The 15,226-nt window shown below is 29.2% G+C and overlaps 1 protein-coding gene and 1 long non-coding RNA gene across 2 annotated transcripts in view; one reads left to right on the forward strand and one right to left on the reverse strand.

Moving 5' to 3' along the window:
- Positions 1-90: 90 nt before the first annotated feature.
- LOC100162332 (vacuolar protein sorting-associated protein 62) overlaps positions 91-15,226 on the forward strand; it is a 23,901-nt gene continuing 8,765 nt past the window's right edge. The window contains exons 1-2 of the mRNA XM_029491125.1: positions 91-1,675; positions 10,500-10,697. Coding sequence (XP_029346985.1) covers positions 1,372-1,675; positions 10,500-10,697 — 502 coding nt within the window. The 5' untranslated portion in view covers positions 91-1,371. The remainder of the gene's footprint in view (positions 1,676-10,499; positions 10,698-15,226) is intronic.
- Positions 10,839-15,226, reverse strand: part of LOC115034388 — a 4,727-nt gene continuing 339 nt past the window's right edge. Inside the window, exons 2-3 of the long non-coding RNA XR_003839754.1 lie at positions 14,579-14,692; positions 10,839-10,892 (exon numbers count right to left, since the gene is read on the reverse strand). This is a non-coding gene — a long non-coding RNA (uncharacterized LOC115034388). The remainder of the gene's footprint in view (positions 10,893-14,578; positions 14,693-15,226) is intronic.

Genomic DNA, 15,226 nt, shown 5'->3' on the forward strand with positions numbered 1-15,226 from the left:
ACCTTCATTTTATTATAATTAAAATCTACAATAATAGATAAATTTAGTTCATATCATTAGTTTTTTTAAACGTCTGCTTCAAGAGTGAAAATCGACTAATAATCTCGGTCTGCGTATTTTGAAAAACAAGTTCGTATGACCGTTTGTCTATTATTTATTAGTGTACTCGTAAATCACATCAAAACATAAAAAATATATGTTCGAATAGGTGAATCTATTTAATATTAATAACAACTAAACGGCCATACTACGACGGATATACCGGAACGAAAAAACTCGATAATAGGCCTGAAGTATATTTAAAAATATAATAACATTCGGTCTCAGTGCTCCGGGCGACTCAGCTGCACGCTCATTCGAAAAATATATACCAACTATATAACATTATAACTATCTACCTACCAGATAATAGCTATAAGTTATAACCATGCGCATAATATTAAATTCGACATATTCTCGCGGGTCAATTGCGCGCAAGGCCGCCGAAAATCTCGAAACCGAAAAATCGGCCGATGCGGGCGATTATCGTATAGTTTTACTTTTTTTCCGCGGCCTAGTTGTTCTCACATATATATTATAATGAATAGGTAAATTTTGTGCTGAGCCGCGTCTGCCGGAAAAATGGAAAACGGGCGGGGACGCAACAAGTAGTCAATATACGTGACCTACGAAGAGATAAAAGACGACGGGGAAAAAAAATTGCCTACCAATCTCCGCTTTCACTGTCGTTTGGTGCCAAAAATCCAAAAGTTAAAAAAAAAAAAACAACAACAAACAGAAACCGCACACTCGCGATCCTGACGGACGCCGCCGCCGCAATCCATCGCGCGCGGTGAAAGTGCCTCGAGCGGTTTTTAAATGCGACCGTCGTCGGCCGAAGACTGCAGCAGCGGCCCAGTCGTGCCGGTACCTCCGATCACGCTATATATACTCTCTCAGATGATATATTATCATTATAATTATTACACAGAAATCGTTAATAAAGCGCCAATATCGTACATATCGTTGAATAACAATAATAATTAATAACAAATTTTACGCGCACCCAAAATCAGTTCGCGTGGCCGGTTGAGTTTTCGCGCGCTCGTCATACCGCCGACCGGAATATAACAGCTGAGCGATCCAAATATTCCATAATATTACATTATAATAATTACAACCGTCATATAGATCGTGTAATCTATGCACACGCGACAGTGATCTTACCACCGACGTCGGAAACGCGAAGTGAAAATCGTGGTATATCATTAAATTATTATAATATTATTTTTGCTATCGTGCCCACGACGCGATCGCCGCGACCGATGTGAACTGTACTGGCTATGACTTTGGTCGTCGGCCACTGGTTCAGTGGTGGTGGCGGCGGTCTTGATGCACCGGGCAGGGTGCGCGTCCGCGTTCTTGCGAATCAGCGACGGTGTCGGCGGCCCGTTGCTGTTTCTGCTGCTACTGCAGTTGTCTTCGCTCCAGTTGTCGGTCGGGACGACGACGACGACGGCGATCGCGTCGGGTACGACCGATCGTTGGCGACCGCAAAGATTTGGCGGCGGCGGTGTCATCGACGACCGCGACGAACGGTTGCAGGACAACGAGATCGTCGAAGACCATCGCGTCAAACCGTCAGCTCCTCTCACACCCGTCGAACCCTTATTCGACTATGTGGCTTCCCTCTACAGTTGAGTCGTTATTATATTGTATATTATATACGAATCTATACAATTTTTCACACCCATATTCAGCTTACCAACCGTGAACTAATACCGCGCTGTTAATTTTCACTTTTTAACTAACGAGTTACTCGTCTTTTTTTTAACTCACTTAATAGTTAGATGTATATTTATTACTCGTCTATGAATAACGTGGATTGACATCCTTTAAAAATTTGACATCCAAATACATGTGAAGTATTAGTAAGAAGTTGCTTTGTACCATGTATATTATATAATATGTCAATAAGTGCAAAAATAAACAATTTAACTATTAAAAAATTAACTTATAACTCTCACTCCAAAGTTAATCCCAATTGATGAATCGATATATTCCTATAACAACTATACTTACACCTATAATTAAATAACAATTAATAGGATTGTTCAAAAATATGTAACCAATATTGTGCATTTGTGCTAATAAAAATTAAAGCAACAACATGTAACTATTATAACACTTGTTTAAGTTATTTTCGTTTTTATAAATCGGCTTAATATTGTTGACTTAAATTTGTTCAATCTCGCTAGATCAGTTGTACGCTGGTTACTTTACTTGTTCATAATATAAACATAGTAGCATACGCATTATATTATACTCGTGTGAGGACTGCAGAGGGGAATAGCAATCAACCCGGTTTCCGCGTTTTGCACGTCTTCTGGTCTGGTTCATTGAAAGAACGGGGTTTCCGCATTGCACGATCGGCGATCGTCTTAGATGTATACGCAGACATATACCGACAGTGCACACGTTGACACGTATAATGTATAAGTCATATTTTCCACGCGTTTTCAATAACGTGTTCTCGAGAGTATAATATTATATATGTTTACTTAGACCAGTATTCAAGAAACGTGTTATTAAAATATATGATTCGACAGTATTCTGCACCGTATATGCATTAGACCACGATTCATATTACGAATACCTATATTATGTATAAAATCTTAATTATTTAATTTTTTTTTTATTGATCTTAAGCATCAGCAATTATGGCCATTAGAATTTTGTAGGGGGTTACGGTTGGTTAAGGAACACGCGTATGTGGAGTGAGAATTCGCCACTAAAACCCCGGGTGGTCAGTGGTCACCCATCGGGAACTATAGCTACGTCGGCCAGTGCTTGACCTCAGAACAATTTAGTGACTAAGGCCAACCACCGAGCTACACCCGGCCCTATAATCGTGTTATAATGTATTTAATAAGGTACTATATATACATAAACAATATTTGCTGGAAGTATAGTTACGAAAATATAATGGTAAAGTTATTCTAATATCCATATACCTACCTCATTATATTAGGTAATGAACTCGTTCTGCTAACAATCGAAGGACAGTGACTTGTTTTTTTTGACTGAAAATTGTTTGCCCAGATGGATAAAAATAAATTGCTGACTTTGTACACAATACGATAATATACGATTCATGATCACTGGCTCTCATCAAATATAATACATCATCTGTGGAAAAAAACTACAATTATCATTGAACTATGATTTGGCAGGATGGCCTTATGATCTGTTCAACATTTTTACCGAGCATTCATATATACAAGCTTATTGGTGAAACTATTGTATTGTAATATAGTATAATATCAACTATACAGAGTTCTGTACCTACCATCTTTGTTATAACATTAATAATTAATTTAACTCGCTGTACAAATATTAAACAGAGTAGGTATATACATTAACAACTTTCTCAGAAAACGAGAGCGCACATTATGGACAAAAAATATGTTCGGGATATTTTTGGCATGGACACCTTGCGTAGGCTGTGTATGATATAGAGAGAAATTGTCAAATTTTCAATTGTACAGTCATAAATCAACAGATGGTTTAAAGGTTCGCTATACTTTAACGGTATATAACATGTTGATTCAGTTTCTATACGTCTTGTTGAACATAACATATAAGTATAGCTACGTATTTTTCGTATTATAGTTAAGCTGACACGCGTAAAATGTTTGTATTTGGATGACGTTTACAGCTACGATAGAATAATACTAAATAATAAATATATAAGTGGTAATTTAATAGTACCTATCTGCAGTAGGTACCTATAAAAATTCGAAAATCAAAATATTTATATTGTTTAGCAGCTTAACGTTAATGAACACTTAAGAGTTTTTCATCATTTTCATTTGATGTTATAATCAATAATTTATAATACCTAGTTAATGGGATTTACTATAATACTATCACATTATTAATTTCATCAATGACCATTCATCGTCATTAAAAATTGATCAATTGGTTGTATACCTGTACAATTAACATTTCAAAAAATAATTAACATTGATATACCTATTATATTTAGGTACTTAAAATATTATGTTTATTGAACACACGTACCTTTGTTCTCTCTAATAAATGTACAATATGTCTAAACCTTATAATATATTCAATATTCTCATTGTAAATTACATATTAGGTATGTACATTTCTAGGTAAAATTTTTCCCGTTTGATATTATTAAATAAAACACGTCTTATTCTCGAGAGCTTCTATCATTAGCTGATTCCCATTAGTAGTCATATAGTTTTTTAAATATATAATATATATATATTAATATCAACAGTCATAGTTTAGATTTAAAATTATCGTATATTTTAGATTCTGAGCGGAGCGAGGAAGCTATTGTTTTTACAATGGTGTTTATTTTATTTTATTTTTTTTTTTATATCCTGTATACAAAATTTCTTCCAGAAGCAGTGCTTCAATTTCAACATATAGTACCTTATATTTTAGCAAAATTGGATCAAAGTGGTACTTTAAAGAGGTCATTTTCGATTTTATCAATAGTTATTTAATGCCACGGGAAAAACCACCGAAAAATTACGAAAAAACGGTAAAAATGGGATTTTAATTTCTAAAGCTTTGTTCATCACCATAGAAACGAATAAAAAATTATAATATTAATTCAACTTACATGATAATAACAATATAAAATATCCAGACTGACAAACCATCTCCGCTCAGAAACGTTTTCTTATACAATGATATTATATCATTGAATTCAAGTCTAATACAATCCATTATACAATGATCCACTTGTAATCTACTGTACAGCAGAGCGACATCCACTTACCTGCTTTTTTAACTTGAAAAACATTTATTTTTAAAAGTTTGTTGTTTTAAAAAGATTTGTAGCGTGGTAGCAAAGTAGGTTGCTTACATCAATCAAGTAGTATAAGTACTATTTTAGATCTATTCGAGTTGTCAAAGTAGTTATCATTTATGTTGTTAAGCGGGAGGGACGATACGTATTTAATAATCAGGAATCAAAAAGAAATGTGACATTGGACTAACCAGTTTTATGCATAGAAAAACAAAATAGAATTTTATTAAATAGATAATAGTTGGCCTTGGCAGTTGGTACTAGTTTAGAATTGAGTTGTAAAATATGCCAAAGACCTATATTAAAACGACCAAAAAAATTTGTGAAGTAATTACTATTTTAGATTTTGAGTGGAGCAATGAAGGTATTGATTTTACAATGATGTGTTTTTTTTTAAATTTTTGTTTGTGTTCACGATAAGTAGAAATAATGCTTAAATTTTCAACTTCAGTACCTTTTCTGATAGGAAAGTGAATCTAGTTGGTACTTTTTTTTTTTTTTTTTGGGGGGGGGGGGGGTCATTTCTATGTAGTTTTCAAAAGTGCCGTGAAAAACAAAAGAAAAATTAAGGGAAAATGGGACTTTTTACGCAAAATCTGTTCTCGAGAAAATTTATTTTGGTTTTTGGTGCAACTCTAAAACAAATTACCTTAGGTACATAAAATGTTGACTGAATGTTTTATATCAGCATTTTCTATACATCATAAAATTTTCCAAATATTTTGACTTATTTTGAACTGTTTACGGACATTTTCAGTTTCCGTTTTTTTTATTTTTTTTCTATTAATGTCAATAAAATTGTATTTGTTGGGTAAAAAGCTTGAAAATTTAATACAAGGCTCCTAATATATTATTACAATGACATTTGAAATATGTTAAAAATTCAGTCACATTTTTTGAATTTAATGTTCAAATCTTGACAAAATACGTAAAATGCACTAAAATTTGCAAATTATTTTCTAAATTAATTTTTTTATTTTGTTGTAATTCAAAATCGAATAAGTATAAATACACACAATTTACACCATATCTTTATTTTATCTATTCCCGTACTTGATAACATTTTCAAAACATTTTGACTCTTTTTGAGCTGTTTGAGTACATTTTCAACTGTCGATGTTTTAATTTTTTTTTGTATAATTGTCGATAAAATTTTATTTATTGAGTAAAAAAGCATGAACATTTAACACAAGGCTCCTGTATTTTGTTACTATATCAGTCGAAAAATATTAAATGTACATAAGTAGGTACAATTTTTTTTTACAAGCATTTAAATTTTGAATTTTGACACACCTTTTTTTTAATTGATTATAAATATTTATATCATTGATTTAATTTATATTTATTATACTCAGTGCCATGTTTAAGTCTTGCTGCCAGTTGCGGGGTTGGCTTATTTTTAATTAATTAAATTTTATTTAATATTTGGTGCCCTTAATATAAAAACAACTTGCTCGTATCACTGGTGTCTGGTTAAAATATTATATATTTTCACAGCTATCTACATAATTTTAATTATTTATTGATTCTTCATTGTATATTATATAATTATTAATATATATTATATAAAAATAATAACTAAATATAGGTATAGTGTATATTAGGTAATTATACATAAGAAAACAATTTATTAACTACAATTATTATTCAAATAATGCGGTAATTTCAACAAGTTCTTTTTTTGTTGGCGAAATAATACCGATTAAATATGATAACAAGGGTTCAACTGGACACCTTGGGACTGGTAGTTTAATTTTTCCATTTGCACAACATAAACCAGTTGGTTCGTTTCTGTATTTTAATCTTGACAATAAGTACATTCATTATCCATTAACCCAATTGAAATATTATTTTCGAATTCATAGTCGGTTTCTGGATTGTATGAAAATGCTTTCATTTTTAAAAATTGTTCTAATTTTGATTTTCTTTGTCTGGTTCATTCACTACTGTAAACATTAGTGATACCTTCTTCAACATTTTCTTGAGATTCATCTACTTCTCTGTCGTTTTTTTCTTGTACTTTTTGTTTTTTATCGAAGAATATGAAGATTTTCTAATAATTTTTCTTTTTCCCATAATAATAATCTATATACTTAAAGATAACATAAACATTAGTATATATAAGAACAGATCTATAATAATATGTTTTCAGCCAACAATTAATAATAATAAATAATTCCTATAAAACAATGTAATAACCCAGGGCAACCGTTCAATATATGGAAAATTTCCAACGCAAATCTCATAATCCCCGTTTGAACCCCTACCGGTGGCGTCCTGACACGAATATAATTGGCGATACGTTCTTCTCCTCGACGAAAAGAATGTATTGAAAAAAAAATAAATTGAATCGGTCTAATATCTCTTGAGAAAAATGGTCACGATTATCCCGCCACTTAATTTTATTATATAAGAAGATATATAAAAATAATAACTAAATATAGGTATAGTGTATATTAGGTAATTATACATAAGAAAATAATTTATTAACTACAATTATTATTCAAATAATGCGGTAATTTAAACAAGTTCTTTTTTTGTTGGCGAAAATGGGATATTACATATTACGCGATATTTAATATTGCAATTGTATTACTGAGCTGATGTTTATTTGACACAATTTTTTTTAATTTCAAACATTAATGTAGTTAGAATTGTATTGTTACTTAAGGCCCGAGGGCGGCCCTTACATCAGGAAGGCCGAATGTTGGCAACACTGGGCCCTGATGCCACTGTAGGGAGGGCATGGTTGTCCTAGTGAGTTAGTCTGCCCGTTGCGACCTACTCCTCAGGTCTGCTGTGTGCGGCCTATGTGTTTTCTATTTTTCTTTTACGTTTGTCGTTTATTCAAGTTGTTACATTAAAGATTACCTAGTGCATAACTATAAAGTTGAATTTGTTTATTTATCTTATCCTGACATCATAAACCTTTCGTTGAATAATAGCCTAGATATTAATTCGCTAACATCATATTTTATGAACTTAATTTTTAAAAATAGTTAAGAGTGCCAGTTATGTTTGTTAGAATAGAAATAAAAATTACACACCAAAACATATTTCTTTATTAATACGTATTAATTTATTTTATTTACTTTTAATGTTGTATACCTACTAATCAAGTAACTATTTTCCTTCCACATCAAAAAACATTATATTTTTTGAAAAATATCGGTTGACTTTTTATCCAGAGACGTTTTATTCCTTGATACGTCAAGGAAAATTATGATAAATAATTTTCAATAATGTAATAAGTATACCCAAAAAAAGTTACTAAGCATTGTTACATACGATATGAACTAATATAATTACTATATTTATTTACAATATTTTAAAGATTATATATCTCCTTTAGATTATTATAGTAGCATATACAACTTTAAAAATCTATATATACAACTTAAAAATCCTGGTATAGGCCCCGGTACGATACACCATTGGCCTACTACACCCTCTTTGAAACCGACACTGCAGTTATATACCTACATGTGTAGTTAGATTAAATTTAAATTATTCAGAATCAACCAGCATAAAAAAGAGTCTATAAAATATACAAAATAATATGATTAGTTTAATTTACAAATGTGGACCATTGTAAAAATGTAATAAAAACAATAATTCAATTAGAATTTATGTGACGTTTCGAATGTATTTATAGATTTTATTATGAACACGTTTGTGATAAAGTTCTTATACAAGTATACAACCTACTTAAAATATAGTGTATAAATATATAATACAGTTAGGTATTAATATTGTTTATATGTTGATATAATCACACTATATGATCGAAAAGAGTGACATGAATTATGATGAGTGATGATCACGATGGCGATCGTCGAGAATAACAATATAATATAGTATAAATTATAGATATATAAATATAATATAATGTTGATGGATGCATTTGACCCAATAAACTAATTTCCACCAACCTAATAAAAAATTAATATAATGATAAAAATCAAAATAAATAGAGAAATTGTCTTATACCCATTATTGTGGTCCGGGGAAAGTTAACGTCGTCCAAATATATAATACAATTAGGTAGTACATAACTAATAAAAAAAAATATTAAAACATTGAGACATCTTCCTAAAACTAGAACCTAAGTTTAGTTCTATTTAAATGGAATTACCAGCTTTTTTGTACGTGAATGACGATCGACAAATTCAGTATAACTATATGTATACGTTTTAACGATTGACGTTAATACTCAATAACGATCATCATTTGGAATTTGGAAATACACATTACATATACTAAGAAAATATTATATAGTTTAATTTCAATTATTTTATATTTTTTCTTTTATTTGCACCAAAGACTTACCTTTGTGCCAAATTTACCGATTCTACCTATACGGGAAGCACCTTACAATTTTGATGATTGGTCAGTCAGTAACAAAAATTCTTTGAAGTTCTACACATTTGAAAAGGCTTAAAATAAAGGGCTCGATTTTTTACAATTGTCTAAAGTAATGAAGCTTAATCTATGTTTCAAATTTTATAAGTCTGTCTTAAGAGAAAACAGAGATATGAGGATTAGAAAAACCGGCTTCAGCCCACTCGAGTATAAAGAATAAAGATACACTGGCATATTAGCAGTAACTTGGCCAGCGTACTTTACCATCGCTTAGATGTAATAATATACTTAAAAGTTTAAAATCCTCACGACAAATATTTTTTAATTACAACAAAATAACTAAAATATCTTTATTATTCGGTTAATAATTAATATCTAACATTGAACTTTTTGAACTTCAAATGTCTATGAAAAAACCTTAGCTATAACAGTTTCATATTTTATAATTTTTAATTTAAAAAAAATTTTAAATGTTCGTCATCTTTGTCAACATTTGAACTTAAAATGCTAAGAAAAAAAATTTTATTTTACACATTTTGGTTGTTAATGCGTATATTAATATATTATATAATTTAATTGTTTTAGGTACTTGGGGAAAAAATTAAAGATTTGACGTTATACTATTATTAACTCGTCCAAACTTTTCCAACCTTAAAATGTGTATAAAATAAAATTGTGATTATTCGTTTATTCAAATTGTTTGGTTTCAATATGAATAACTTATAACTATATAAGGAACTTTGTATTACATTTACAAAGTTTCATCTATAAATATCAAATATTTTTACATTTTCGACTACAAAATAACTTGCATATTTTCGAAATTTTGACAAATGTTATTAAAATTTGTACCACAAATGCTTATTGAAAATAATTGTGCATCACGTTTTTACATTTTTAAAAAACTATAATAAAAACTTATGAAGAACTTATTGTATTACATTTTTTGATAAAGGTACATTTTTGTATCGATATTTATAAAAAAAATTTAAAATGTCTATAAATAGATCAAAAAGAGTCAAAATATTTTGAAAATTATACCGTTTATAAAAAATGCAAATATATAATCGAGTTCCTACGTTTATTCTTATTTGAATTACAGTAAAATTGTTTGACGAGAAATCGTTATGACGTGTGATTCTGTAATTTCGTCAAAATATAAATTCGCCAGACGCCCATAAAAAATATTCGCTGTATTGCGCTCAACTTTTAGTCACCGCAATACGGAAAAAATCATATAAAACCGATTTGTTTACTTACCTACCGTAGTAAATATATTATACTTTACCGTCACGTTTTCGTGTTTTAGTGGAGAAGATGGTCCGCCGCTGGGCACCTCTAATATGGTTGGCACCGGACGAACAATTCCTACCGGGTTCCGTGACCGATTTCTTGAATCACGTGACGCCTAAGCCACGTAGCCTGTCCAACGACGTGCAGCAACACTCTAAAGTGCCAATGGGCCCGGATTCGCAGTCGTGGTTTTTAGTCACCAAGTCCGAAGTCGGTGAGTACTGAGTAATACCATAGATATAATACTTATATAGTATATAAATATATATATATATATATTATATTTATATAATAATATTATGATATCATACATCACATATTTGTATACAGAACGATTCTTTTAGCGGTGGAACTTATTATTTTGTATTTATATACCTAACTACGTGACTACATAGTGCCATCAACTTACCTATTTAATAAAACATTAACTTTATTTTTGACAAAAATATTCCACTTCAGACTACTTAAAATTAAAATAATATATTACGGGTAATCGTTTTATATTCGATAAATCAATAATTTATCGTCGATATCTATAATATAGTATTTATGGGTAGTGACTACTGTCTCACTCAGGTAATGGTGAAACAAAATAAGGGTCATCTCATTTTTTTTAAAAAATCGAAATGATGATTGAGCTTACAGCTTTTAAACAGGATCACTGTGTATACATGGATAATGGATATATAGCCGTTACGTTTTAACGTCTACTTGTGGTGTATATAGTATGTACCAGTAGTCAGTACACTACATGTTAACATTTATACCTATGTGTAATGTCTGAAACGTGGTTGTGGCTATTGAAGTAATGACAATATGTTAAAAATATTTTTTGTGTTTACTATTTTACATTAAATTTAATGAGATTTAATATATGAATATGATATTAGGTATATAGGTACTAATAATATTATATATTCCTTAACATTGAGTAATTATAAAGTTATAAATAGGAATGCCAAATCGTTGCCAATATAATATGTACAAATGGGGATAAGAGCATTATTGTATTTTTTCTCCGTTGATTGGACCTATAACTCCTGGTCATTTAGATATATTGTCATCTATATGTCCTAGATGATATTTTATTATTATAATTGTCGGTTTACATGGACCATGTCGGGTGACCGGAACACACATTATCACAATAATAATAATAATATAATATAATAGTATGTGGTGAGTACCAACGTTCTAAATCACTACCAATAAATTTATATTATTTACATTGAACGCGAGTATACGATTCAACGATTTAGTCAATAAATTGCGTAAACACTTTCGATTGGATAGACAATTGTATTATTATTATTAACCCTTTACGGTCTTTTACACGACATAATATTATATATACATATTATACACATTACACGTGAACAAACACAGAATTTCCTCATAGCTGTAGATATGTAACATGTTACATTATTATAATATACTGTTGTGTATACGTCTGTATTTAGATAACTGTGCGGTACGGAATACTGTCGTGGTAGTGTGGTTATAAAATGCCACGATCAATTTTAATATACGAATGCGGTATAGGAGTACAGTAATGCAGTACCTACGTATGTCCGGGAAAAATCAAAAAAAAAAAAAAATCGAATATTTCAAATTCTTTTAAATATGTAGCTTAGAATAAGTCTAAATATTATTAAAGTTTTATTGTGTACGGTAAATGATAATTTAAATAATATAAGTAGTGGCATATTTTAAGTTTTGAAAATTAATATTTTTGAGATACAAAAAATATCCACACCGTTTGACTGTTTGAGGGGAAATTGTTGTTTTGGTCTTACGAGTGAATGTCAAAATATTTCGTCAACATTTTAAATTAAATAACTCATATTAATATGCACCGCCATACTTCACGCCTTCAGCCTTCACACAAACTTTTTTTTTTTAATTCCAGTTAAACATGTTTATAGAAACCTTGTATAAAACTTTCAAGCAACTATATTTTTGATATTTTTTAATTGCTATGAGAAAAATGTACGAAGAACTTTTGTGTTGAATTTTCAAACTGTTTTACTGAGCGAACATTTTTTATAGAAATTTATAAATTTATAAAGTTAATATATTTACCTGTTGAATCATATACTCGAAAAAAGTAGACAATTTCAAATATTTATAAAGAAAACAAAAACATAAACAATATTTGAAAATGATTGGTTATATAATATAAGAAATTATGTATATAAATATTTGGTGAAAAATTCTATTCTGTTGTACCTATAGTTATTCATTTTTTAATTATACAAAAAAATAAAATAAAATAAACTGTCCGCGAATATTGAAAACTAGTTTTACGCAAAATTTCCTATTTTGTTTTATTTTTAAAAGTACTGGGAATTTTTTATTTTTGATCGTACAAAGTACCAACTCGATCCAATTTATTACCAGACATCACCCTCGAAGAAGAAAATTTAAACAGTTTTACTGCACTAAAAGGTGATGAGTGATGACAGACGAAAAAAAACACGATTCTATAATTATAAATAATCTTTTTTTGTCCATGAATTAAAATAAAATATAATTTATACAACCATTATAAGATATGTAATATGTTTATTATTAAATAAAAAAATGTACTGTATTCTTTGTATCCCAAAACATTGTTCACTTTTTGTAATTTAAGCGTAAAATTAGGCGTGTAGGCGAAATAACAACGATAAACAATATTTTTGACATTACGTACCTACCTATAGGTATGCATTGGTAAAAAATAACTTATAAGTGTATAATTTCAAGAACAATGTTTGCAAGCCTAAACATGTAATACGCTATATGATAACATCATACATACATATCCTCCATGTTATGGCTAAATGGCTTATGTTGGTGTATTACATAATTTAAAAGTAATTATAACTTATTTTGTTGAAGGCGTTTGAATTTTAATTATCATACAGGATACGGCACTTAAAATTTTACTCAGTTATTAAAATTATGTACCTATATCTAATCCAATCAGTAGGTATTTGTTTTGATAATTTCGGTAACACGCCTCAGCTTACTCGGCTATTAAATCATCATATAGGTATAAAAATATTATTTAAAAATGTAAAAATAATAAATATAATAATAATAAATAGGTACAAAATTAAATATTTTCAATATAATATTGTACTTCAGACACGTTATTCTATTTGAGGGAATTTACGTTGTATTTGACAAGTATGATTATTTTAATTGTGTGTTACTTCTAAAAAACAGTTTTTAACGTTTTAACTATATTGGCTAATACTAATTACTAATTACTAATTAGTACCTAATTACTGGTATTGATAGTTTTCTTATAATTTGGATGAATGTATAGAGTATTTACATAAATAGTTATTGGAAATATATACGTAAAGTACCTTAAAAATGCATAATAATTGGTAAATGGTAAGTTCCTATACCTGAGTATAGCAAGTAAAGTAGGTAAATAATGTTAGCTCCTACAAATGATATATATGTGTAAGTTTATATACGAATATAAAAATTAGGTGTTTCCCATAAGGAAATAAATATTACTTAAGTATGTTTTTTCCTATTGGTACACCAATCAAAAAACATCCAAATATTTTTTAAATAATTGAAATTTACAATTTTTTTCAAGTACCTACCTTCTACCTTCATACATATACAATATACATACATATATTATATGAACATACATGATAATGATTCAAGATCGTTAAATAATTAATTCATTTTTCATAAAAATTTAAATCTTAAATGTAGGTAATAGATATACTAATAATTGTAATAAATAAAAACTTTTTTGTGGCTATTTTCTATATTTTTAAGGCATATTATAGTTCTTTTAAAGTTTAAATGTGCTATAAAGTCTGAATTCTGCAGATTATAAATAATATGATTAGATACATAGGTACTAACTGTTTATAAATTTGCAATCCATGGATTTATCTTAAATTGTATTCGTATATATGTGTCAGTGTCACTTTATTTTGTTGTTAATTAGATTGTTTTGATAATTATAATAACTCTGCAGCTTACATTAGTCTGCAGTTATAATGTTTAATTTAAATTTATAATATTTTTACATTGTGAATAACGGATGCGTATTAGTAAATATATAAACGTACTTACGTGCATAAAAACTTTCTAAAATGTGTCAGATTCATTATAGCTCGTTCGTTTCAGTCATGCGGTTTTAAATTTTCAAATTGTTATCATTATAAGTACTAAGTACCACCATATATTCTGTCAAAATTAGTAAAAATAAACAAATCTAAATAATAGCTACACTTAAAATATTTTACATAAATATTTTAGTATTGAACTAATAATATGTTAAAATTTCTAATAGGTACTAATGTAGTAATGTACTATACTACACCTATGATATATGTTAGGTGTAATTGTTATAGCTTAAGTTTTAGTGCCTAAAGTCGATTTACTCAATTAGTTATATTTTATAGTTTTCGATGTTTCTATTGCATTTTTTTTATCGTTTTTTATTAGTGGCGTAACTAGAACCTTATTTTTTGGGGGAGGAGAGGGTGATTTGATTTAAATTTTGAAAATTAATTGTATAATCAAATAATTGTATATTGTACTAAGAATATTTAACATAGAAAAAAAGGTTTTGAGGGGATGATATTATATCAGCCACGTAATCACTCTCCCCTACCTAGTTACGCCACTGTCATGTATCTACTAAACATCATTAATAAAATGGCTGAAATTTTAATATTTTATGTGCCCATTTATTGTTCTCTTATGTCTCAAACACCC

The sequence above is a fragment of the Acyrthosiphon pisum genome, chromosome A3 (assembly GCF_005508785.2).
Source record: "Acyrthosiphon pisum isolate AL4f chromosome A3, pea_aphid_22Mar2018_4r6ur, whole genome shotgun sequence".
Classification (NCBI taxonomy): Eukaryota; Metazoa; Arthropoda; class Insecta; order Hemiptera; family Aphididae; genus Acyrthosiphon; species Acyrthosiphon pisum.